This window comes from Chroicocephalus ridibundus, chromosome 14, assembly GCF_963924245.1.
Source record: "Chroicocephalus ridibundus chromosome 14, bChrRid1.1, whole genome shotgun sequence".
NCBI classification, from domain to species: Eukaryota; Metazoa; Chordata; class Aves; order Charadriiformes; family Laridae; genus Chroicocephalus; species Chroicocephalus ridibundus.
The window spans coordinates 10,406,934-10,434,427 of NC_086297.1; the positions used below are offsets into that span (position 1 = coordinate 10,406,934).

General features: G+C 39.1%; 1 protein-coding gene across 2 annotated transcripts; it reads right to left on the reverse strand.

Moving 5' to 3' along the window:
- Positions 1-1,068: 1,068 nt before the first annotated feature.
- Positions 1,069-27,282, reverse strand: RAB40B (RAB40B, member RAS oncogene family). 2 transcript variants are annotated; one of them, XM_063351906.1, is made up of 6 exons: positions 27,126-27,282; positions 6,231-6,291; positions 4,275-4,335; positions 3,326-3,403; positions 2,616-2,838; positions 1,069-2,193 (listed from the first exon to the last, which is right to left on the reverse strand). In XM_063351906.1, the coding sequence occupies exons 1-6, from the start codon at positions 27,265-27,267 to the stop codon at positions 1,922-1,924; spliced, it is 837 nt and encodes a 278-aa protein (XP_063207976.1). In that variant the 5' UTR covers positions 27,268-27,282; the 3' UTR covers positions 1,069-1,921. The 2 variants fall into 2 exon arrangements, with proteins under 2 accessions (XP_063207976.1, XP_063207977.1); XM_063351907.1 differs by lacking the exon at positions 27,126-27,282 and adding an exon at positions 26,894-26,967.
- Between the last annotated feature and the right edge of the window lie 212 nt (positions 27,283-27,494).

Genomic DNA, 27,494 nt, shown 5'->3' on the forward strand with positions numbered 1-27,494 from the left:
AGTCATCTTCTTTCCAACTACAGGCTCAGGCTTTACTCACTCTGCATGGAGTGGCTACAGGTGTTAGCAGAGGGAAGGAGCACTGCTCCAGCCTCTCCTTACCTTGTCTTTATACTGGCTGGCAGGGGAATAGAGAATCTGACTTTGAGGACGCACATGTCCATATTAATGCTCTTTCCAGCTAGGCATGCTTACTGCATAGCACATACAGAATGGAAACAAACTGATGAGCTGGTGATTGAAGAGGCCAAGACTAATTCAGAAGAAACTTAAAATAGTATAGCAATGTGTGTGGAAGAGACCTCTTCACACTGCACACAGCTGCTAGTCAAATGTAACCAGACCACTCCCGAAGTACGCATGTCTTGGATTCAGGTTTAACCTCTTGTAGCTGTAGCTGCCGTGTACAGTTTCTTAAGCCGTGGAGATGCCATTTCTGTAGTCCGACAGCTTCACCCCGATGCCGACAGCGTTTCTCTGCAGCTCGCTCTGCACAGACGACCCAGCAGGTGGAGCCTGCTCATCACCGGGGAGCCATCCGACAGGAGTTCCTGCCGCCCAACTTTGTTTTCCCATTTAGTCTTCAACTATGAGAAGACTTGTGCCCGACTGCATTTTTCTTTAAGTAGTGATACATTGACTGGTCCGGGTCCTGGCATAACTTTGGCATTTTACCGGCTTGAATTTCCCCTCCTCACCTACAGAGGCTGTGGACATCTCTGCTGATCCAGAAGGAATATTACAGATACATAACTTGATGGTATCTCACAGCAGTGAGGACACCTAGAATAAACGGGGATGAAGCTACACCATCAACTCAAAAGCCTGTCCTTGCTCAGGAGAACAAGTCACACAATTCCTTCACAAACGGAAGACTTGATGTCTACTATTCTTCCAATCTTGGAGATAGATGTTGTATCAAAAGCATTACGTGATGCTTTTAGGATGACTTCGCTTTCCTGGTGTCTAAGTTCAGGTATGTTGTTCTTCAAATTCTTCTAAAGGAAGCTAAAGACAACCTCCCCCAGTTAAAGAAAGCATAATAGGATTTCTTTTCCAGAAACATTTATTTTTTTTTTTAAATAGTGTTCTTTCCTTATAAAGCAGCTCTTTAAGTCATGTTCCTTTTACCACAGTGTCTTTGGCATTCTCCTCCTAGAACTTTCTTAGGGAGTGGTATAAAATGTAATATTTTTATATATTTTTTTTTACAGAAAAATAAGTATTTAAACCACAAATTAATTCCCCGAAGTATTAAATAACATACCAAAAACTTTATCAAATCTATTACATACACTAATGGGACAAAACCTTGTTGTGTATGTGCATAATAATTATATATACATTTTTAGCTTAGTTAAGTTAGTGCTTCAGAGTTCTCAAGGAAGCTTTACAAAAAATGCAAATACACAATTGCAGTATTACTGGAATTTGTCACACTGTTTGCAGGATTTAACAATGTATACAATACATTGCATTTAAAAATGTCCGCCTGAATATGCAAACCGATGACTCATTTTTATATTTTTGAAGAGTTTGCAAAAAGACAGGATTTTATACAATTACACAGTAAGTCACTTTCCAGATTTCATGGAATTAAGAACTGAGTAGAATGATAATTATCCCCTACATGAAAACACAACTACTAGTAAAAACAATGGCATCATGCACGTTAGAAAATAAAATGCAGTATGAAAATCCAACACCAAAGTGTCACATCCTTTCAGTTGCACTGAACACATCATTCATTCCGAAGCAGCATTACTGGAGTGAGCAAGCTCTAAATAAGACTTAATTTTCTTATTTTTGTCTCTGTATTGTGATACATACATAGAGTGTGCTCAGCCATTAGACAAGGAGTCCTTGTGTTCAACACTTCACACGCGGGGATTCCATCCAGGTTCCTTTTCCCACAAAGAGCTTAAGAAATTTTACAGCTGTTTCTTGTACAGTTTTTTGGTGGGCTCTGCGGTGGCCGGATGATTTTTGCTTTCTTTAAGCTGTTCCTTTTATTGATGTTGCTGGATGTGAGGGAGTAGGAGCGTCCATGCATCATCCTGGCATTAAGGCCATTTGCCATGGAGAAAGATTTGAGATGGCTTCTTAAGGCAACGGGGAGAGGGAGCTTGTCAACAAGATGCACAGGGGTACAGGAAACTATGGCACGGCAACACAGGTCTTGCAGACTCAGTACTTAAAAACAGACATAAAATTCACATTATAATCACGTGCTTTTGTCAGCCACATGGTAGCAGCATACCCAGCACTCCGCACGCACTCTGTACTGCCAGGATGAATTCCCATTTCTCCTCCCACACCTTTTCCCACATATCCAAAAAAAATCTGCTGCTTCAGTTTCCTATTTACATCTTAATGCTTAGATGACTGAGTGTGTAAGTTCTAGGAAAGATGTTATTCCCTACAAAAGCAGGAACGGCAGGTTATGCCTACAGATATGTATTTTCTGTTTAGAAAGCAAGTTGTACAGGATTCCCGGTTCTTCTTTTTTTGATGTTTTTGCATCAGGGTTAAAGTTTCTGAAAATTATTTTATACTAATGAACCATAAACCTTAGCTAGGACTAAATTTAGACATTTTCAGTGTACATTGCTTACCCTTGTTCGGCCTCCAGAGCCTGTCCATTCCATGTCTCATCAGTACTATTCTTGCTAGCTCGGTAAAGGACTCCGTAATATTGAAATTGCAGAGCGGACTGACTTCAAAAAAAGTCATGCCCAGCCTCTCAGCATAGGCTTGTGCTTGTTCAGTAGACACTTGGCGCTTGAAGGCTAAGTGAAGGCGATTTCCAACCAGGATTTTTGGTACACCAGGAGCATGCTGAGCAAAGAGAAGCAATAAAAAATGTAATAGTTTGGCTTCCATTTTCCCTTTGTATCAATTAAAACAAACAAAAGCTTTTTCAGGATTTAAAGACTAAGTGGTTGTTTGAACCAGATGATCTCTAGAAGTCCCTTCCAGCTTAAATTACTCTATGATGCTCTGATCTAAAAACATCCCTTCCTCAGAGAAGACAGGCTTGCGCAGATGATGTGACAAATCTAAGCAAGAGTGGGACTACAGTATGAAATCTCTGCCCTCCATATGTTTTCCATCAACACCTTTAAAGAAATCAGACATGTTAGCTGATATGTTTCCAACTTTCTAGAATTATAAACATAGAAAGAAAATTGTAAGCTTGGCATCTTGGATAACTTTGTAGTAAGCACTGCCTGCAAATGCCGGTAAAAACAGTAGAAAATACCATAAAAGCAGTTGGTCTTAGTCATCTGTTACAGACAAGTGACACTCTGGAATTGTACCTTACCTCATCTATTTCTTTTATCCATCGATCGATGCCATCAAACGACCAACGATTTGTAATATCATACACTAGTATCACTCCCTGTATTAAAAAAAAGAAATATTAAAATTGAGGTTTAACAGAGGCATAACACAGAGAATACTATCTGTAAACTTTCCAATTCTGAAATAATCTTGTAAGATGCTGAGCAACTTCTTAATGGAGCAGAACCTCAGCATTCTGTGAAACAAAGCCCCATCTCTCTGTGTAGTTCCATGGTCTAATGTATTGGTAAATGTTTCTTTTTATAGTGGACAAGTTTGGTTGATCACAGACACATCACAAGTCATAGCAAATAAATATTTTTGGTAGCTTGAAGATTCAGTGCTCTGTGCATTTCTGGAACATAACAGATGGAACTCATCAGAACTAATAAGCGTCATGAACTATGGCAATACTTTAAATTCTGAAGCTATAGTGACTTTGTGTGTCTGGTTTTTTTTTTAAGGTAATTTCCTTACAAGGTGTTACGTTTCATCACCTTTTAGACTATCTTTTTTTCACATTACTGTTGACAGTTCTATGTTATCAGTGTCTCTTACTTGGCACACAGTTTTACAAAGTAGTTTTAGCGTAGTTTTCACATGATCAAAGTAAGGTAACACGCTAAAGTAAGGTAACACGCTGAAGTTATAAGAAGGCATAAGTGTGTGTGTGTGTATATATATATCTATATATATCTATCTCATCACTGTATTTTACCCTGATTCAACTTCCGTCTTATGGATTTCCCCTGCCCAAAAGAAAATCTTGCCCCTTGTTATTTCCCATGTTTCATGTTCTCTTCAGACTGCTACTGAATCTGCATGCGATCCACATGTGAGCTACAGAAGCCCTCACGATGGTTTGCTAACTCTGCTTTCATCCATCCAACAACCATTACACATCACTGAGAAAGTTGTACTTTGCTTACCTGAGCGCCTCTTGAATAAGACCGAAATATGGTGCAGAATCTCCCTTGTCCTGATGTATCCCTAAACAAAATAAATTACATATATATTTGGTGGTCTCCTGTGTTAAGAGTTCAGCTAGATTAACTCATCTGTTCTGACCAGTATCAGCTCTTCTACCATTAGTCAGGCAGCAGCAGGCACTAATGCACCAGAGCTCTTCTCCATCTCAGCAGTTTTCTCCCACTGGCATCTGCCCTTTCTTCTACATTTCTCAGATTTCTCAGGGAAAGAGGACAAGAACTTCAAACTTTACTCTTGTTATGCCCTTGGAGAACAAAGGCTATTACTCAAGTGTACGTATGCCACTAGACTTTCCTTTTAGGTCAGCTTGAAGAAAGATGCTGTTTTCACAGGAAAAGTGGGAGGAAACAATAGCTATCACCAAGGAAACCAATGGAAAACCAGTAAATTCTTGCTTACAGCAGCAATAGTTCATCATGAGTCTAGTATGATGAAGGCATCCCTGCAGTCATAGACAGCACAGATTTTTAGAAAAGCATACACACAAAAAAATTAAAAAAAAAAAAGAAAAAAATCACTGCATAAAGCGTTCTTCACTATAAATTTGTTTTTGCTTCCAAACGTGATAGGAAACAAAATTCCATAAAGACTTTTTGAAGTAGATCTGTAATCTTCAAATGCAAGGCACATATTTCCGTATATGGTCAACTGTAGAAACACTTCCAATCTGTTATTTTAAGGAATCCAAAGAACATCCCTGCCCTTCACAAAAAGAATTAAAACATCTCCTTTCTGGCTGCTTCTCAGATAAGCTTTACGTGGTATTTTTGCTAAGCTATATAAAGTGGAAGACAGAAGAAGAAAAAGAAAGTAGGTAAACAAAATATCAAGTAATGAAGATACCATATGGCAGAGTACTATTATCCATCATTGCATTTAGCATTTGAAACATTATTTAGAAAATCAAAGGCAAAAAACAGTAGCGACGAATAAATTAAAAATTACTTAGCTTTGACACACAGGCATTTAACTCAAATACTTTCAAAGAAAAACCACAAAAATTAATTTCAAAGATGGAAAGGGCACAGGAATGTCTTTTTCTAGGAGGAAATAGTAATTCATTTTCACCTTCAGTTCTCCATTCTATGTGAACACTGCTTGTTCCTAGAACCCGTCTCTGATTTACCTAGATTATGGTTCCACAAAAATCAGACTCCATCTCTTTCTTGGCCTGCACTGACCTTACTTCTCCCTCTTTTATGCCATGACTTTAGGGAAAGAGGAAAACAATGCATTTAAGAGGCAGTAATGTTGCTGCATTTTTCAATTTGTATCACTTGCCGAATACTTCTAAATGAACCAGAGGGTAGCCACCTTCAAACAGCCTTAACACAAAAGCACCAAATATTTGTCCCTACAGGAAAAACTTTTGCTGTGAAATAATTTTATTTGTTCTCAACATGTTTTTGTAAAGATCAAATCACATCAGAATGCAGATTAAATTACATGAGCGTTTTCTTCTTTCTTTTTTTTTAATAATACTGTGGTTATTTAGTCAACCACTACTACTAATAAATTGAGCAAAGGGATGTTGCTATTACAGTCACTGTATTCTTTCTAAGTTACCTTCATGGTTCTCATTACCAGTATATTTTATAATCTTTGAAGGCACTTTGAATCTATCTTGAAGGCACTCGTAATCTTTTGTGCCTTTCTTCTGCATTTGTTCTGCATCTCTTACACAAGGAAACTGCAGGGACCCTCATTTTACATGAAATAGATGCAAAATGGAGGTAAAGAGAAAGCATGACCCACGACAAGGCCTAACTGCCTGGCTCACGCTTCTCAGGTGACTAAATGTTTCTGAAGCATAAGGGGAGAACTCCTGCCCTGAAGAGTTGCGTTTTTGTGTCTTTGAAATATAAATGATGAGGAAAGGTGAGGCACACACTTACCAGAGCTGCAGCTTGATTCGTCGGCCATCCAGAAGAATCGTTGTAGTCTTATAATCTATACCTGTGGGGAAGAGCCATGCAAATCTTAGAGCAGCTGGCAGGTGTACAATATACACACAGACAGTTACAAAGGAGCTGACCTTAAGGTGTCATTAGTACTCTGTGAAGTGCATGTGGATATGAACAACTTGTTCATATAAAGTTACAAAGACCTTTCATATTCCTTAAGCTTGGTCCCTTCAGAGCAGATGTCTCAGGCTCCCTTCACATTGATAAATGGTCTGTTTTATTCATTAGCACGACAATATATATGCTTAAAGAATTTTATCTCTTCAACAGAAGAAGGTAGAACTAGGTTTTTGCCTTTTCTCTCATACATATGTTGCAGACTAAATGCTGTTCTCTTTCTCTATTCCCTGGCTTTACTGCCTCTATCATTTCTTCCTTCCTTATCTCTGACTCATAGCCAGCGCTTACATCAGATACACGTGTCCCCCTCATATAAAAGCAGCAGATGGTGCCAGAAGTGGTTTGCCTCTTGTCTTCCAGCCTTTCCCACTCCCACTGATAGCAGCCGCCTCTGCCCAGCAGACCTATGCATTAGTGTCCAGCACAACACAGGCAGGTTCCATCTATTCCTTCCCATACCAAGCCCAGGCCTTGTGGTTGAGCCATAGCATCTCTTTTAGGTGACCTAAAGAAGTACTGCAGTGTTTAAGGGAAGTATCTATTGTAAATACGTATATATGCTTACACATGTATACACAAACACATATATAGCTTCATTCACATCTTTATTATACATTTTGTAGTCTTTGCAAACAGCCTTCAGTGCTACATAACTTTTTTTTTTTTACTGCTAACTTGACATGCCCCAGGAAGCGATTAAACTATGCAAAAATAAGCTCAAATCTAGCTAGCACTATTGTTTTCTTGGGCAAAACGGATGTGTTGGTTTCAATTTGATTAGGTAAAACTAATCAGAAGCAGTTGTGTAGCTGCAGCTGACCCCTGAAACTATCCACCACCATGCCAGGGTCAATGGCTTTGAACACTGTGCTTCAGTACTGCATCCACAAATTGTGTAATTATAAACATTAAGGCTTTTATTTTATTAAATGTTATTTAAAGAGTGTGTATTCAGTATTCACACTGTGCAGCCAAGCAACACAGTTTTGCTGGTAAATGCATTTTTCTCATGTTTTCTTTGCTGGGCCATAGTTAACTTCCTGAATTGAACATTTATTCATAGAGTCCTCCAAATGAAGTTTAAAAAGCATGGAAACTAGCTCTGAAACACGTACTCGAATGTAATGAGACTTGTACTTTGAAAAAGAGAGATATGCTTTATTTTCAGAGCATAAGCAAAACAAGGGGTTGAGAAAAACACATTGACATGGAAAAACAAATGCATACAGAAGAGCGCCCTAATTACTACATAGGATTTCAGCACATCTTTATCAGGGGAATAGGGATGACAGTGCTGAAGATCATTCCGTAAGTGTGAGATTCATTATTATGGGTGGCATCAACATAGAATCATAGAATTGTCTAAGTTGGAAGGGACCTTTAACATCATCAAGTCCAGCATAAAAAAGTTAATCTACAGAACCACGGAATGGCCTAGGTTGGAAGGGACCTTTTAGATCACCTAGTCCAACCATCAACCTAACTCTGACAAAACCCATCACTAAACCATATCTCTAAGCACTATGTATCAGTGTTTGTATTAATAAACATAACAAATGCTTACCAATAAGATTTTTTATTCTTCTTGTATTTAAAGGGGAAAGAGAAGTTTGAAAGTTTAGTAAGACAGTGTATTACCTATATTGCCCTCTCAAAGAAAAGGTATAGCATAGCATGGCACATAAACAACAAACACAAATCCGTCTCAGCTGCAGGCACAACTCTGGGGAGACAACCACCATGCAGGAGATTTGCTCTCTTTGCCCAAAAACATGTTCTGTCAGTGAGTTAACAAAATGGATTTCCTGTTGCTCCTCCAGTGGAGTATTGCTAAGTGCTGCTACCAGTTGACATGAAGAGGTCCCTAAAGCAGTCACTGATAGTGAGTTACCTCCATTTTTGTAAACAAAAAATAGGTTTAAAACCCTCTGGCATAAATAAGCAGACACAAAAAAGGCAGCCTCACTCGTCTCCTTCTCCAGAAGGAAAGGAGTTTGTAAGAGTTGGTCTGGAATAAAGAACAGATGTTAAATCACCCAACAGAAGTTATTGCAAGGTACCAGTTGTCAGCCGAGTCAACTCCCCCTGTAGCCATGGGCAAAGAAAAGAGATGCTGCATTTCTGCTTCTTCTAAAATTTGCACCACACTAAACCACTCAAATAGCACGTGTCACATGTAAGATGCTGAGACAAACAAAATTTGACCCCATTTTACAAAAAAACCCCAGAAACTTGAACTCCCTAAGTTATAACCACAAGACACTGCTCTCTGAAACAAGGTATGGATGCGCTACCCCAGGAAATGTTCTCCTAGTTACAAATCAGGATAATTTCTTGCCCAGAGATCAGTGCACCATTACCCCCTGCAGCTACCTCCAGGTTTTAGTCTCAAGGCAACTCATTTGTACACAGCTATCACCAATTTCTCCTGCAGAACAGACACTGGGAGACTGAATGCCTTTCTTACACAACACAATAGTATTTATTCCTTTTCGTAGAATACCAATTGTAACTTAGATACAAAGGCATACAGTGAAACAAGTTCTTTATCTCTACTACAAATAACTTCACTTCTCCTATTTCCTGGCTTCTTGCATGCCAACATTTACATTCATAGATTAAATAGGTAGTATTCAAAAACTTTCATAGCAATATTAGCAAATCAATTATACTTCTGTATTGTATTTGTCGATATCAGTAGAGTTAAACCAGCTTTAAACTGTGTAAGGTAAAGAGATTTAAAATGAACGGATTTTGAAGGATAATTGCACTGAAGTACTATTAATTAAAAATACTTTATCTATTAATTGATTTGACTTGTTATGTGGTTTATGTCATTTCTAGGAGCAGTAGCAGCTGCCAAGCAGCTGCCCAGTTTGAAAGCCAAGACCCACAGAGGAGCAATAAGTCACCTTGCCATGGCCCTGATGGAAAGGGTACTGCAGTTCCAAGAGCCAGGGCATTTCTTAAGAATGAGAAGCCAAGAGGAACTACCTGTTCCCAAGATCCTGGTGTGGAAAGAGCTAGCAATGACCAGCAAGATGACAGAAAGCAAGCTTAAGAAGCAATCTTGCTGGGATGTGAAAACCAGGCAAGTAAGAAGATCAGGGAGACAGAGGCACTGCGATGGTAAGTCACACATTATTAGGAAATGTATTTTAAAGATGCCATTTCATTTCTGTTGCCTGCAGGATAGTTCACTTGAGTCACATCAACAAACAGGTTTGCTACTCATGCTTTTATAGGTGATGAATACATCCTACTGTATACATCCTGTATATTAGGAAAAAATCTCTTGACACAGCTCCTCCTAGTCTGGCAGCAAAGAGAGGGAGCTAAATTCTTCTGATGATTCCAACTCAAGTCAGAGACTGGTCCAGTGCCATGCTAACTTCACAGTTCCCAGATAAGCACTGACCTGAAAGGCCAGGGACAGCAATAACAGGCATTTCAAGCTTCTAGCTCACTGCAGAAGTGTGAATTGAAACATCTTCTGCCTTTAGTTCAGGCTCTTATCTGTACATTTGGAAACACACACAAAAAAAACCCCCTCCAACATATTACCACCAGTTTTGGGAGACTTACTTTCATTTATCAGCCAAAGTGTTCCAGTTCTCCAGCTGTATTAGGAAATAGTCAAATCTACAAACCACAAGTTCAAATAAATAATAATAATAACATCAAACCCGAAGACAAAGTCATGGGACACTGAACAGACTAGGACATTGAAATTGTTTGTGCACTGAAAGAACAAGTTTCATCATTTCAGAAATTCTCAAAACCATAAAACATGCAGAGCAAACTCTGCGTAACACTATATAAGTCATTCCAGCAACCTATGCTACCACTGATATTTCCCGCAGGGTGAAATACCTCCGCTAGTTTATCTACAGTTAATGAAGAGGCACAGACCATGTTTAGCAAACACTGAGACATCCCACACAGTGAACGGACATCCATCATTCTGTTAAAAGACATACCACGCATAGAAAATTAGTATTGCATAGCTAGAGGATACACAGCTGAATAAACCTGGCACTGCGCTTTGCACCACAGACCATAAACTACTGCAAATCGCTCACGTTTAGCCACACACATAATGCAAAATATTACATCTTTTTTTTTAAATGACAGAAGACAAGCCTGAAAAATATACTATTACCAGCTGCTGTTTATGAAAGCATCTTACAGGTTTCTCAAAAGTTTTTTGAAGAAGAGATGAATTCAGAAACTTCCCTATTCTTCAGCTGTCATAGAGATAGAAGCAGTTGATAATATAACCTGAACATGTCTGCAATTAGCATTTGCCACTGATTAAGAATCAAAACAAAAAGCCTTTTGCCATGAATCATCAGGAACAGTGTGAAACCATAACAATGAGACCAACAGATGTGGGTTGTGCTGTTGTAGAAATCAAATGTCCTTCCAGAACATTATTCACTCATTTAGTAAGACAGAATAGCTTTGTTTGGATACACAACTAAAATGTATCTCTATACAAGGGAAGAAAAAGGCTGCTAAATAAAAAAATTCAACTTTGAAGTGAACCAGAAAAACCTCGTGCTTACTACTTTCACATGGATGTTTCTTATAAAAAATATTTACCCAAAGCCACAAATTGAAATTAAAGAACCTGAAACAAGCCACTGCCCTTGCTGAAGGGTTTGGTTTGTTTAAATGTAATTGATTTGTAATAGATTTTGTTCTTCTCAAACACAAAATTAGCAGATAGAAAACTGAAAGAAATATTATTGAAGCCAGGAATGTAGTAAGATTCCCAAAAAAGCATTCAGCTGTTTGGTAACAACTGCAGGAGATAGGAAGCCATCCTCTCCGCATGGATGCTTTGCGGCCATTACCACACTATCACTTATGCTTCACTAAGCACACTGCATTCGTGTCAGCGCCGATTATTTTAAGGCTTCCTGTGACTTTCTGCTTCTCTTGAAGCTTATAGTAGTGTATCAAGGTTTCTGGGTTTTGTGATGGGTCTCTTTAGGGCAGAATCCTTCAGTCATTTAAGTTGCTCATTTTGTGTTCCGCCAAAGGAAACATTATTTATGCCAAAACTCTTTTATCTTTGGTTTAATAATTAGGATTCAATGATCTACAGTGTGACTAACAGCTAGCCATTTAGCTTTCAGCAGTGAAAAACACACTGACTCACTTGAACAAAATTTGAAGCAATGGACTACAGACCATTGGTCATATCGTGATAATATGACAAAGAGTAAAATCCAGATTTGTCTAAGATTTTTCACAGGAATTGGATGTTAATATTTTAATGGTTTGGAGCTTCTGCATTTGCTTTGGATCTGTGTTTCAACTTTGCTAAGTTATAGGAGAGGGGAGAAAGAAAACCTGGGGGAAAAGACCCAATAACCTTAAGACTAGATTCTTTAGAGCTGTGCTTTACCAATTCAGCACTGTAAGATTTTAGTCAGTGGCACATTTGTCTTAGAATACTCCTAAAACCAACCCTTTTTATACTGAGAAAGTACAAAATACATGACTCTTCATCTTTGAACCTGGTGCTCTGTTATATTTCAGCTCATAAGTACTACAAGAACTGGTTTCATTGTTTTTATGTATTCTTCTTGATGTGTCCATTCTTTAAAGTTTAAGGCATGTTGTTCCTTGTAGATAATTGATGTAGATTAGCAGCTTTCACATTTAATTAAAACAGAATCTAACTACTTCAAAATTAATAATAATAATAAAACCATTCTAACTCCCTGCCTCCACGGCCTGCTGCCTTCGAGAGATTTCAGCATTAAACACCTTCTCCACCAGTCATTTGCTCCATCAGTTTGTCCAAATTAACCATTCAATAATAGTTATCTCAGACATTCATCAATGTCTCTTTCCCACCGCCTGTTTCTATGCCAATAATTAAGTGTCTACAAATAAATATATATTTTCAGTGGGATTCTGGGCCTGTACTTAATGAAGTCCACTGAAAGCATCATTCAGGTTCAAAGACTGCTGACTGGACTGATAAAACACAGTTTTATCTTTCTGAGAGTGCTTAAAACCATTTTCTCAGAGGCATGATGAGAATTCAATGGTCCTATCGCTTCCCACTTTAAGCTTCCTCAGCTGTCTAGCTTTTCATGTACACGTTAAAATTAAGGTCTAATGTGTGTCTTCAGAACACATTTGTAACTGTTTCAAGTATATTTGACCAGTGACACAACTTCCAACTCCATTCATTTGTTGTTCACAGCAAATGCATCCACAGCATGGTTTTGATTCAAAATTCAACTAAGCTTTAAACACTAAGCCCCACGTTTTCAACATCATGCTGCAAAGATATAAACTCTTTGCCATAAGATTGGACTGTATCTTTTGATATGTTAGCACAAAGGTCAGGTTATGTGACAGTCATATTTGCCTTCTGCTCGCCATTCCAGAATAATCATCACTTTCCAAATTCCAGTCTTTTCCATCACACTTAATTACCGCAATAAAAGCCATCTGTTTGAAAAGCAGATTGCCTATTCAGATTGAAATAGAGACACTAAAATTTTAGATCTAGACTGTATACTTCACCTCATTAATCAAGCCATAAACCACAATTACAGTCTCACAGATAATTCCCTCATTTCAATGACGTGACAATTTTCCCATTTTTAAAAAGAAACTATTTACATCAGAAAGCTCAGCTTTATATTTAGCTGTGTTTATGGTCACAGACACATGCCAATATCCCAATCTATCCTTCAGTACACCTGTTTTCCTTTAAATGTTTAAAGCAATTAAGCTTAGAAGAAATCTACCCTTAAAAAAAATAATATGAAAGTGCTCTTTAACAATTACACAGAAGCTTTTCAGAGTTACAAAATTATTAGGGCACCAGGTTAAAATCTGAAGATCTGGGAGCACTTCTAGTTGGCTCTACTCCAGACTGTTGTCCTTAAAACCAAAGCAAACGGTACGGGAGTATGAAGTTTGACACAACTTTATGGCATAACTCCAGCACTAATCTGAAAACAAAATTAACATCTGAAATGCCAAAATCTATATAAGCCCCCAAAAATTAATTAGTCAGGCCACTAATTTACAGAAGCGGTAACTGAATAAGTTTCTGTTCATCCTCTTACTACCAGCATTAGTAAGTAAACAAGCCACTACTTTGCATATTAAATTGACACCCTCCCCAAAAAGAACATGCAACCAACTTGTTAAGTACATGGGTTTTTTAATCATGCCTTAGCTTGCAGTACTTCTGCTAAGATGGATAAATAAAAACTAAACGTTCAAGGCAGACAACTGTTTGGAGAGAAAAGAAAAACTATTTGACATCAGCTAATAAACAACTTTTAACCAAAAGTAGAGAACGATCCATTTCCATTCACATTAAGAGGAAAGGATATAAAGATACCGAGGTCATATTTCCTTCTCCTCTGTCTTACCATTTACTTGTCAACAATAAAAAAGCCTCTTTACAATCTAAGGACTTAGAAATTTATTTTACAAGAAAAAACAGAACCATCCCCCTCCTCCAGGTCAGGAAGAAGCAGGAACGATGCACTTCAGCATTTCCTTTCTTCCACTCCAAAAGAGAAGGCCATGGCAGGCACACAGTAACTGCTCAACTCAAATGTTTACTACAAGTTGCAGCTAACATCCTCAGATGAAAGCTGCTAAATATAAACATGTTATGGTTTATAAATAGTAGCCCTGCAGGAAAAGGGAATGTTATTATTAGCATTACTGACCAAAAAAAAAGTTCTTCCTTTATTTCAGCACATTTTATTAATAAATTTGAAATAAATTGGGAAGAGATTAATATATCAGTCCCAGCAATCTTTTAAGTGAGATGTTTTTTTTTCCTCGACCCTTTTTTCCGTGGATGTGAAGGGTCCTTGTTTCACTTGATTCTGGGTTGATCAGTGATCCCAGAACACCCCGGTGCCTCGCAGGTCCGTGTTCTCCTGCATCTAGATCCAACTGCTCTCGCTTCTGAATAGAAAACTCACATTAAAAGACAAGGTCCCCAAAACTACTGACAGCTCTGGAGATGGATTGAGATAGGATTGTTATTGACTGGTAGCAATTATTAGCCAAAGGGTTTTTTTAATACTTAAAGCCAATAACATCAGATTATGATTTAAGAGTGAATGTGGATCACTCAGTTCCCTACGCTGGGAAAGGAACACAGTCTTGGCAGAAGATAGCAAACATTAGCTTTACGATTTCCCTGCCTGTCTCTCCAAATTCTTTGTAACAGAACTCAACATAAAAAAATGTAACAAGAAGTCCCCAGTTTATAGTCATTGTTATAAAACAGCAACAGTATTTTAAAACAGCTCTTTTCTACTTCATATTTGCACTTTCTAAAAAGAATTACCCTCAACTTTTAGTCCATTTAATATCAAAGTCAAGATAATCGTAACCTAGCACCAGTGAATTTGATTTAGAAATTAACCTCTATTTTAAGTATGAGGGGCAAAACCAAAAAAAAACCTTCTACGATATCATCTTCTCACTGCTGCTGTACATCAATTCCTGTAAGAGCTGGATTGCAGGAAGAGTTCCTTTGCATATGCCAGGCGTGTTGTTAACAAGCATCCTATCTTCCTAAAAATCTTGGTTTCATTATTTTCAAAGAGCATCAGCTCTCAAGGGCAGCCTCTCATTCACAATCCCACCTCTACACTCCTTGCAATTAAATGAAAATTTCCAGCATCATTCTTTGTTTCATCTTTGAGATACACCTGTGTCCCAGGCACCAGCTATGATGGGGTGCTCTGCATATCCATAGTTGACCAGGCTAAGACAACTGACCCCAAAAAAGTGGAATAAGTTTTATGTAACAGTTGATTGTCCAGTATTTTCAGTGCTTTTCGATATATTTGTGGTATAAGATTCTTCATCACAAAGCTTAACAGTGGGGGTGAAACCATCCTGGTGCATGAGGAAAAGACCAGAAGGCAGGTTGCAAATCTTTTAAAATTCTACAAACCAAGAAAGAAATGGGAGACAGCCATGCAGAACTTGCCCTTACTTATATCTTAAACACTAGGCTTGAAATATGTCCAGACTCTGGAAGGGAGAATAGCTTCAAACCTACCATAAAATATTAAAAACAGATGCAATATTTCACATTTTACAGTATTTTCCAAAAGAGAACAATGACCTTTTATGTCTTGACACTTCATTAGCAGTAAACCAGTTCAAAAATTCTTGGCATGAGAAGAATTGCAGGAACATCCAGCCACCGTTATTCTGAGCTATAGGCCTAAAAGCTCACTGAGAACAGTTGCAAACCTCTCCAAATCGTCCCTAGGCTTTAAATCAAGTCTCAAATAAATAATTCTAAAGAATTAAACAACCACTTTCAGTTAAGCATATCAATATATCATAACAGTTAGAAAAATCCAAATTGTTTCGTAAGCATATTCCTGTATATTATGAAATTGTAAGTAATACTTATGATAAATGGCAATATATAATCAAAGTTTACAAACAAAAAAAAAATATCCAAGAAACCTACTCCAGGATGCCATCGCTACTCCCAGAAGTCACAGCAGTATTTGTTAACACGTGTAATAAAAGAAAAAAGAAAAAGTGCAGGTATTTTCTTGCACACCACAAAGCACGGCTTGTTAAAAGAGGAAAAAAGATTACTTGAAAAATAATTCTTTGAGCTGAACACGTAATGAATTCTGTCATTATGATGAACTGGAGATCAAAGTGGGAATTCACAACAAGTAGGTGTAAGTGCAATAATTATGCTTTAAAGATGCCAGAGAGCAAAATTCATTATTGAAAAATTACTGTGGCTTAAGAGCTATCATCCAGAAAACATACAGCCATCGTTCCCAGAGCACAGACACTCGAAGAGGAGGAGCCTTCAAACTAACCTCCAAAGCCAGCAACAGCAGACCAACTGCACTTCTTAAGTTAAATTGTGAATTCCAAGTGAAATGCATGCTGCAGTAAAATGGGCTTTATAGATCATGTTACCATTAACTCAAGGAATTCCCAAGTCATGAGATATCTTCAGGACATATACTTCCATTAGAAAAATGAAGGCAATTAAGTCTGGCTTGGATTATGCTTCCACTTCTCCCCTCTCCTCCTCCTCACTATTCCAGCAGAAGAGCTGCCAAAGTTGTAACTGTACTGCTTTTCCAGGACAAAAAATTAACACAAAATGCTAGCAAACAGTCTTGGTTAGGATTTAAAAGAGAAAGACAGACTATACATTACTGCTACAAAGCTCTTATTCCAGTCATCATTTAGTTGGTTTCAGTTTTTCAAGAAATTAAAATAAACTGCTTTCAGGTGAAGGGAAGGGTCAAGGGAAATTTCAGGTTGGAGCAGTCTCAGAAGGTCATCTAGATCAACCTCCTGCTCAAAACAGGATCAGATATGAGGTCTGGAGACTGCCTAACCTCTCTGGGCAGCCTGTTCCACAGCTTAACTGTCTCCATGGCAAAAAAGTTTTTCCTTTTACCCATTCTGAATCTCTCTTGTTTCAGCTTACACCAGTTGTCTCTTACCCTCCCACCTCACTCTGTCCTCTTGATGACCTCCTCATGGGTACCAGGAGGCTGCTCTTAGGTCACCTGCCCAAAGGTCTCTTCTCCAGAGAGGTGGCTCATTAGTCTGCGGCCAAACTTCGTTTAAGTTGTTAGAACTACAGACTTTTCTTCACTCAAAAACTAGGTAATTACTTTTCATGTAGTCTTCGGCATTGAACTAGCCTGTCTTGCAGATGTTGAAGACAAATACAACGTAGATTGATAAGTGAGTCTTACCATAAAATTCTAGTTCTCAAACAGTACCAGATTAAACTCCTGTTTGGGGACAATACCTAGAATTTATGTGGAAAAAAATATTACACCACATGTATTCTTAGATTCTAGAATCTTCTTGCTTCAAAACTAACATAATTCTAAAAGGAATGGCGTTTCTTGTCTGAACTGAAAAAGAAAATAAATTTAAAAGTTTAGAGGTTATGATTTAGAGGTTAGAGATTTAAAATTCCATTTGTCATGCTTCTTTTTGATAAAGTATGCGTTCAAGTTAAACCACAATCTACTAATTCAGAAGTGGTTTGAAAAGTCAAGGTTGTGCTTTACACAAACTTCACTTAGCATATTTACCGAAGGAAACATACAGAAAGATTAGAAGAACAGAGCCCTGAGTGACTGAGATCATGCTCTGTGTATAGGGATTGCTAAAACAGTTAGAAAAGAAATATATGTATCCAGAAATCCACGTTAAAAATTTTACACCACAAGACTCTCCATGCACTGACTCAGTCGTTCCATTGCATCCATCAGCTACTTCAGCCTCTTTTCCTCAGTCTAGTCTTGAGAGAGTATGAAAAAGGCTGCCAGACCTGCTGGGTCTCTTCTGGGGTTTCCAGCTGGCAGTTTCACATTTCATGCACTTAAATATCCCATTTTAAGGCACTGCATAAAGTCAGCTTGCAAACAAAGTATAAAGGCACAGGAGATACATTAACACATCATTGTCCCTAAAATTTTGAAGGGATGAATTATTTTGATTTGAAACCTGTGGACTAAAATACTCCTATCCCCCTTTTTCTTTCTTTTAATTAAACTGGGGGTTTTTACATAGTTTCTTGTTTCATCCAAACATCTATAATGGCTCATTCTCTAAGAAAATTGGCAAATTACACATACAATCCTCAAATACACTTCTGACTGTTCCCTCAATATATTCTTTCAGGGTACATAAGCGTTCTTTGCTCTTTCAGCTCTGCTGATGTGGGATTACAAGGCAACACATGTCGGCGGTGTCAGGGCAGGGCTCTGCATGAAGCCGTAGCCCAGAGGAAAAAGGAGAGCGATGGCAGGAGCACAACAGTGAGTTACTGACTGCTAAGATGTGCTCAACATACCTAATATAAAAACTGGGGAAAAATAAAGAGGTAAGGTCTGAATCATAAGCCTGGAACACACCACATAGTAAACAAATTATGATTATTAAATACAAGTGATTGGATTGCATTTGAAAGCGTGAAAGATCAGCTGCAATTCATCTAGTGCAAATGTGTCCCTCAGACTGCAGCTCACTTCAATGTTGTCATATGTTCCGTCTCTTCTACACTTAGATCTGCACACACATGGGACTTTAGCCATGTATTAAGGATAACCTATTTATTAAAAAGTTCCAGTTATTTTCTTCTGATCCAAGAATTAAAGTATTTTTACAACACACATTTCTCCAGAGTTGTGCATACTGAAGTACCCTTAAAGAACATGCACTATTATAACAAATATAATTAAAACAGATATTTATGGCATTGGGAGTTTATGTTACATGAACATGAAGCCGAGACCCAGAAATAATTTACTGGGGGAAACTCTAAATAGTTTGATTTTGCATCAGTCAACATCTCATTTTAAAGCTGCATTTTTTGGAGGGCTCACTGCAGTCCAGACGTGTGTCTCCACTAATCAGTACTCAGTGTTTCAAAGGAGGTCACGGAATCCCACTTACCCTAGCATAAGAGAAAAGAAATACGTAGCAAAATGGTTTCTTTAGATAAATTACAGAAAAGCCATAGAAAGTTGCAACTATAACTTTTAATTAAAAAAGACCATACAGGTTATCCATTTTCATAAATGAAGTAGCTGTAAAGAATTCTAAATCTCCAGAGACTGGATTAGGAAGGCTGGCAGGCGCATGAGGGAAGCAGAGCTCAGAAAGCAGCCAGATTTGCATGTTCCTCCTAAATAGGCTCTCTCTTACCATTTTTAACAGAGTGCTAGGCTAAATGAGTTCGAGATGACACTTCTTATGTTCTTAACTTGGAAGTCAGTTACTTTTTAAAATGCATGGAAATCTCCATTCCAGAAATTCTCATCATAGTTACTCCACCTCTGCATATTAACCTACCAGTTTCTACTTTGAATTCCGATGTTGCACAAATAATTTTAATATCCAAGATAACTCTGGAGTAACAGACTTGGCTCTTCTGACTTCCTCGTGCTCACCAGCTATTGCTTACTCACCTCCACCTTCTGACACTCCTTGCTGGCTTCAGACGGTGCTTTCATAGCACCGCCCTTCAGTGGCAAATCCCACGCAACAAAAGAACAGCAAAACTTTTCTACTGACTTCCAGTTTAGCACAAGACTACATCTCATGAACAACAAATAGCTTTCCCTGCTTCTGACAACAAATGTCATTCCAAAATACTTAATCTTCACTGTTTATACACCTGCAAAACAGTAAAAAAGTTACTGACTTGCCAGAAATGGTTTTGTGTGCATGTCAGGGTGTTTTCACTGCTAGGTCCTGCCCGTCCTTCCCCCAGGTGCAGAAGAGTTACTTTTCTGTCCTAGAGAGGATTCTCACCTTGCCTTGAACACAGGCCAGAGATTTGGTTCAGCCAGTCTGAACATTATACGAACCAGAACATGTTCTGCTTCCTTAGAGATTTATATTCTTTAGGGTTCAAAAACCCCACGCCTCCTGTGAAGAATCACTGATCAGATTCAGTATGTCTCAGCTGAACACAGCACAATCATTACTCTTACCAATATGCAGTCACAGTAACAGTCTAATTAACATATCAAACAAGAATGTAATTATACCAAAAGCAGGTATGTACTACATTAAAGCCTTAAGGCGGCTGTTCTTCACCACACTGTCACTGGGCACAGCTCGTTATTGATGATAATTTCTCTTTTCCACTTATCCCATCCCACTGAAAGAGGTTACTCTCTTAGATGCCACAGACTGCTGTAAAGATGTGGGCAAAGTTAGTTTCCGGACCTTTAAACCCCCACCGTTCCTGGGCAGAAATGACATCCTAACTTTGTAGTAATTAGCTGTCTGACTTTCCATAGACTTGAATGACAATTTAGATACATAAACAGCTGTTGTGAGCACCAATCTTTTTGTGGACTTTGCCCTGAGTAGGTACTAAATTACAGGCAATGTTGACAGATTATTTTATCTCAACTTTCTGAAAGACTGGACGTTAAATATACAGTATATGTTGATAAATCAGTGTTTGATCTGTAACAGCTTCACTTACTTATGAACGCACAGCTCTAACTGGATTATTTGACTACTTATCTTGCTCAGTTCATACTTCCATAGTACAATACGTCAAGGTATAAAAGAAAGGAATAATTATTTGTACAGATGTATTCCACTATATCAACAGATCTAGATGTGGATAAAAAAGCATAGCAAGCTCAAACCAAACATATTTGGTTATTACATTCGAGATGATCCTTAAATAAAACTAGCATGACAAACACTAGCCCATGTTGAGCATTTTGTGTAAATATTGCATTAGTTTCATATTCTCATCCTCATATTAAACAAAATCCAGAGGAGCTGAATAAAATGGGATACAAATAAAACTATTAAACTCAGCCAATTTCTACTCTTAATCACATTTTCCATTCTTGTTTAGCTCCCAGAATAAAAACAAATTTACAGCAATATGTAAATGTAATTTAACCAACATGATGGATAAAATTTAATCCTGGCACAGGCAAATACAATTTTGGTTAGGCCAAAGCAGCTTAAAAGGACTCAATTATCTTGAAGTCTGACCACTTTTCAAAATAGCCTGGTCTTTGTCTTTCATGTTGCACACCTGTCTGTGAGCCGGGCAGTAATTTTGTTTTTACAGTCACTTTCCCACTCCATTGTATCTATGAAAAAAATAGGCGTGTGTGAAAGACACCAGTAGCCCAAGAGAAACTGAGGCAGGCAGCACCTAGTGCTATTGAATGCATGTGCATGAGAAAGACAAAGAAGAAAGTAAGCTATTGCTATAGCCCCTTTTGCCACAACAATCTCAAGTATTACTTGTAGCAACAGCAGATATCAAATTCAGACAAGTGTGTGCAGGGGTTGGTTTTAGGCAGGAATCTGAAAAACATTCTCGTGACATTAAGATTTCAAGGCTTCTTCATTCTGAATCTGTACAAGAATACGCTTGACCAGAATTTAGATGTTTTCTTTGTTTGGTCTTTTGTAGTTGTTGAATAGGCCTTGCTAAGAAACATAAAGGCCAGTTATTGGAAAAGAACAAGGTACACAAATACCCGGTTTGAATATGTGCATGTGCACACAGTTTTGATTATTTTTTTCCCCTCCAATATGTATGCATAAGGAGAGAGTATATAATATGTAGTATATAATACAATTTAAAGTTAATGTTGTCTTTCAGCAGTAAGCACAGCTCTTGTAAGACAGCACATTAAAGGGGCAGTCATAACAAACATATTTAGAGCAGGATCTATTACTGCTTTACAGACTCATCCCAAAATAGGTTAGATGCCCTATTTGAAGCAACTATTACTTTCCACCAGTGCCACAGAAACCTACAGTAATGAGATAAGACACTACTTGTCTTCTACGCAATTAAACTTGGCGTATGAAATCAAACCTCACCTGCTTTTCCTTGTATAAGAATGCAGTTTAAATCCTTTTAAACTGAGATCAATGGCTGTACAACTGAATTTTACCAAAATTCAAAGGGGGAAAAAATTCACACCTGTTCAACCTTTTAGGAAAAGTTACTTCACGACAGCTAAAAGCCATCAATTTTTGCTCTCCTTGTGCTGTGAGATAAAGTCTAGTCTATTTATAGGCAAGCATAATTAACCTCAAAAAGGCGTTTATTTACTCATAGTCACCGGTGCTCAGCAACTTTAAATAACTGTTCTGCTGGAGAAATCCTAATAGAATGGACTGAAGATTGTCCCGAAAAGCTGGTACTATGTCCAAAGAAATACAGAAGTTTAATGATGTTGCCATTAGTGTCTGTTGCAATCTTTAGATCATGTTGTGTTTAGGAAAATGTAATAGCTTTAAAATATATCAGTGATAAGCAACCCATCCTCTTCATTATTGTACTGGTAGGAAAACAAAACAGTTTTATTTCCCCTTCCTTTCAGCCAGGTAACATTTTCAAAAACACGGTTTCATGAAGAGAGAACTGAGAAACTGAACATCAGATCTTTGTAGTAAGACTTTTACCTCTGTTAGTTCTGTATTTGGTCGTGTTGGGCATGAGGGTAGGAAACCACAATCAGCTCACAAATCTAAGTCTTTTAATTTCTCACGTTAACAATATTTCCTTATTTCAGTTAGGGCCCATTCCCTCCTCTATACACCAGCTTTACACCAAAGAATGGCTTTGATGGGGGTGTTGATTTATGAGGAAGAGCCACCATGAACTTTGTCTGCTGGGATGCAAGCAGCTAAAAACTATCCCAGTCTAAATGCTCCCTGTCTAAGAGTAACCTGGCTGTCCCCACAAGCTCTGTCTGGGGCTGGGCCACACAAGCTCAAGGCCTGTGTTAGCAATCAAGACAACCGTTTATTAACACCCACAACTGTGACACACGAGGATCTTTTCAAGCATTCAGATAAGCCAACCAATACCCCAGTGAAGTTCTCAATCTAAGGACAGGCAGAATTTATGGGAAGGCAAACAACTGTGATAATAACTTAAGAGCATATGAAAAGGTTGCTAGGTGAGAAAGGAGAGACAATTTGTCTAAACCTGATGTTCCTGCAAGAAAAAGAGTAGGAGTACACGGGTTGGAACAATCATTCCTTTCAGTCCCTGTGTCAAGCAATCCCACCGCAAGCATATGTCAGTATGAAAGCAGAACCAGAATCCAGCTGAATAATAATCTATTAGTGCAAAACATCAAAATATTTGTCGACCTAGTGACAGCACATCTCCGGTATTATGTTCTAGCCTAGAAGCAATTATTTCCTCTGAATTTATTCTGATGAGAAATGAACAATGCTTAAAAGCAAAGTTTCTGCAGCTGTCTCCAAGATAATTTTTATGCTGTTTTTCTTACCAGGTTAGAGATCAAGTGCATCCAATCTATTGTAATTTCAGTTTTGAGCAAGATGTGGGAGAACTATAAAGGCAGGTTACCCAGACAACTAACCTCACTGCCTACCTGCCCATCTCCAGGATAACTGCTTTCTAAATTATCTCTATGAATCATGTTCTTGATGAATCTTCCAAAGCAGTCCTTACTTTGTTATGTTAATGAAGCTCCTTCCCTTCTCCTTTCCAACCCAGAGCCTGTTGGTCATTAAGAAAAATTCAGGGACAAAGATTTTACTCCTTCTTAATAGCTGAACTATGCCAAATACTTTCAAACTATGGCTTGTGGACCAGCAGCAGCTTGCAGGGATTTGACTGATGACACAATGCTGGCTTTCCTTCCCATCTCCAGATTTCATATCATTTTTGTGTACTGACAAAAAATAGTAAGACATATGACTGCCGTATTTTCCTGGGAATGAGAAAGATGGCACATTATTTTTGAATAGTTAAAAAAGTGCCTGTGAAAAATTAATTTGTGTTTATACAATTAAAGTTTGAGCCCATGAAGTTGAGATGAGATAGTTACATAGCTGCACATAAAGCCTTCAGGAGTCTGATGGCTAGAAATACCCCACCCAAACCCCCCAAAAACCCTAACCCCACACATTGTCCTAGTCAACTCTATGTTTTATTTTACCTTCACTCTTCTTGCTGCTTAACTGTCTTTGAGGCTGCTGAAGACAACAACCAACCAAAAGCCCCTTGATCCTTCTTTGCTGATGAGTTCATCCTCACTCAGCCTTTCTTCCACCTCTCCTAATACCCCATGGCGTTCATTTAGATTCTCCTTCTTCCCAAAGGAGGGGTCACACTCTGTTCAACACCTTGTCCTTCCTTATACTTCCTTTATAAATAATCTGTCTCTACTTCTTAGAGCACTGCAGTGCACCTCAGTGATACCTCCTGTTGTTTAGTACAAGAAAGATCCCCATACCAAAGCTAAATTCTAACTTTTCTTCCTCAACCCTGATTTACTGCTGTCCTTTCTGAAACCCAGCCCCGTAACTGCAGGGTCATCGTTCCATTTTATCCACAGAAGTGGTAAGTTCTCTGAACAGCTGGTCTTATTCAAGGCCTCATCTGTCCTTCATCGTGATCACCCTTTGTAGCTTGTTATTCCAGACTTCTCAACATCCATATTTCCACCTTTGATTTACTAAATTTCAGCAGCAGGAGTAACCTCTTTCCTGTTGCAATAAATGTCAAATTCTGTCTCTCTTGCATATACAAATTCAAAAAACTGCCCAAATTCCTATGCTTCATCAGATTAACTTGTTTGTTCTCATGTTCAAGGCCCTTCAGTGCTCCTCCACTCTCCTCAGTTGCTCTTGTCTGTTACCACATCATTTATCTCCTCTTCCATTGCAGTCTCAAAGCCATTCCCTTTCATCAAGCTCCACAAAGTTTTGTCATTTCAAAGCTTACACATGTGGCACATTTTGACAGAATCTATCATTCCACTAGACTTTCTCTTTCCATTTCAGAGACCTAGCTGGCGTTATGAAAGTGGTAGATCCTAGCAGTTAACGGAGGACTTGAAAATGGTGAAGAAGCCAGCATTTATCGAGCTTTTAAATCAAGTTAAATTAGAAAATGAGTCATGATACCAACAGGATGTTTAGCTCTATCTCTCTCTTTGCATCTATGTTTTCATAGTCCATGAGCCTGCACAGATTCCTCACAGCTGCATCCTACGCACCCATGCTCAAATGATGTGGGAAAGGCTGAAGAGATACAGGCAGAGAAGGGATATTGGATACAGACCACCAAAGAAACTGGGCAGCTTATGTGCAGTGCTCAAAAGTATTTCAAGTTCAGTGCATTCAAGAACATTATAAATTGAAGAGCAAGGAAATATTTTTTATGAACTTTCACGGTTAAAATCCTTCCTTAAGTGAGACTAGACAGCATACTATGATCGCATAAACACTGAGGCTCGGTATGTACATAAATTCATCATTATGAATTGCATAAAATTAAAAATCAGATTATATTCCTTTTGCATTTTACTACCATGTCATCTGTTGTATCGGCCCTCCCTTTGTAACTCGTATCCCTCTCTTCAGACACACTCATCTTCTCAGGGCTAAGAACTCCTTTCAGTCTCTGTGAAACAGTAAGCTTTGCACAACAGAGTTTGTGAGGCCCTGAATTACTTTATTTACCTAACCTTGTATAGTTCAGCTTGATAAATATCCTGGTGAAGAGACTACAGTCCATGAAATAGCGCATAAAACTTACAGCCCTGTATGTATACATTTTGAAGTTAGTAGCGACGAAGAATTTCCAAGCTGCATGTTAAGTACTTGCAGAATAATTCAGAAAGAATATTTGTATTTCTTGGCTGTCAAGAAATCTATTCACAGAGTTATAGCGTTGGCCACGCAATTTAAATATTTTTTTAAGAGCAAAACCACCAGCATCACAAGGTTTACAGGCAAAAGCCTGAAGTAAGACTGAGGAGCTCAGGAGCTGGTCAAACATTCTCTCTCAGTTACGTTGCAGGCTAAAGCGCTCCTTTGGCATCAGACGAGGTTGTGCGTACCGAACAGAGCCAGGCTGGGCACACCGTCCCCAAGCCTTCTGTCCCTTTTCTTCAACCATCTGAAGAGCAGGAAGCGTAAACACGCTGCAACACCCCAAGGAGTGATTTAGCAAAACTATTAAGCAAACATCTGAAAATGTACATTGATGCCTTCAAGGTACCGTCTGACTCATAAGCAATGGTACAGAGAACTCTCCTCCCTCGCTCCAGTTCTTCGCCATGAATCAGTACTATGAACCCACATAATAACAAACAGATCTGAAGTCAATGTAAACCCTTCCAGTGAATTAACTAGTCACAGACTGGCAGTAAATTAAAGCAATGGGTAACTTGACAAGACAATTTGCTTTTTAATATGTTGATGACAGATTTGCATAAGAGAAAAAAAGTGAAACTAGAGTATGTTCTAGGCAAACAAGATTAGGGGAGTGAGAAGAGGAGAATGTGAGAGATCGAAACTAGAAATACCCTTTTCTCTGAGACATTAGATTAGTTTTAACGGTCTGCGACATTCACAACTCCTTATTCTGCAGGCAAAACATATCTGGCATGGATGAGGCTCTTCAGTCTTGCCCTTTAAAAAGCTTAAGTGAAAGAACATACTACAAACATGAACCTTGATCTTAAAGGGCTACTCTTCTGATATTAAGAACATGACAGTGAAAAAGAGGGAGGAAAAAAAATAAAAATCTCCTTTTCTGCTCTTTCAGTGAAGGCAGTTTCACAGCAAGCACCTTTGCTGTTTAACAAAGATCCTTTACTAGAAAACATTTTTATTAGTATTTTCACTCATTAGTATTTTACTTCACTCAGTGATGACAACAGAGAAACAACTGCTTAGGACGATAAATCCTATCACAACCCTATCATCTTGATCAATATATTTTGTGTATTAAAACATTTCTCTTAAACTTGAGCTTCAAAAATAGTTTTGCACATGAGATCACCTGCCTGGGATTTTAAACCCCGACAACAATTCCACCTCCTTTCTGAAAACTACATACAGCAAAACACCATTCAGCACGTCTTTGCCTGCGCCCTTTTCTCCTCTGGCACTACCTGGAAGCTCCGTAACCCGCAGGGACCCGCAGAAGCGGCTGGTTTCCTCCATCGCTCTGGCTGTGCTCACTCCCCAGCCCGAACAGTCGCCGCACTGCCCGTGGCCTTTGCCTCCTGCGGGGCCGTGGCCCCGCGGTGGGTGCGGACCCCGAGCGGGCGGTTGTGCAGGGCCGGGCGGGGCGAGGCGAGGGGATCCGGGGGCAGAGACCCCACGAGAGGGGGGACAGCTTACCCATGTTGTAGCCGTAGGGCGACTCGGTGGCCCCGTCCTGCAGGCTGGCCAGGATCTCCCCCTTCCCCACGTCGCTGTCCCCCACCAGCAGGAATTTCAGCAGGAAATCGTAGGCTTTCATCGGGCTTCCCACCTGGCTCATCCTCCCCGGCGCTCCCCCCGGCCTCCCCGACGGATCAGCTCCCGCGGCCCATCCCGGGGCCCGGGGGGGCCGGGGCAGCGCGGCAGACGGCGGGGCGGGCAGGCAGCGGCATGCCCAGGGCTGGCGGGGGGGAGGCGGCCGGCGGCGGCGGCGCGGTCCCGTCACGGCAGCGGGGGCAGCGCCCGCCACGCCATCCCCCGCCGCGGCCGGAGCGGGGAGGCTCCCGG

Bases quoted from the DNA above. Each gene is read 5' to 3' on its own strand.
- RAB40B (XM_063351906.1), bottom strand. From the start codon at position 27,267: ATGAGCCAGGTGGGAAGCCCGATGAAAGCCTACGATTTCCTGCTGAAA. The intron at 4,336-6,230 runs GTAAGTGTGTGC...TATTTTGTTTAG, and splicing joins CGAATCAAGCTGCAGCTCTG to GGATACATCAGGACAAGGGA. The intron at 3,404-4,274 runs GTAAGCAAAGTA...TTTTTAATACAG, and splicing joins CTTATTCAAGAGGCGCTCAG to GGAGTGATACTAGTGTATGA.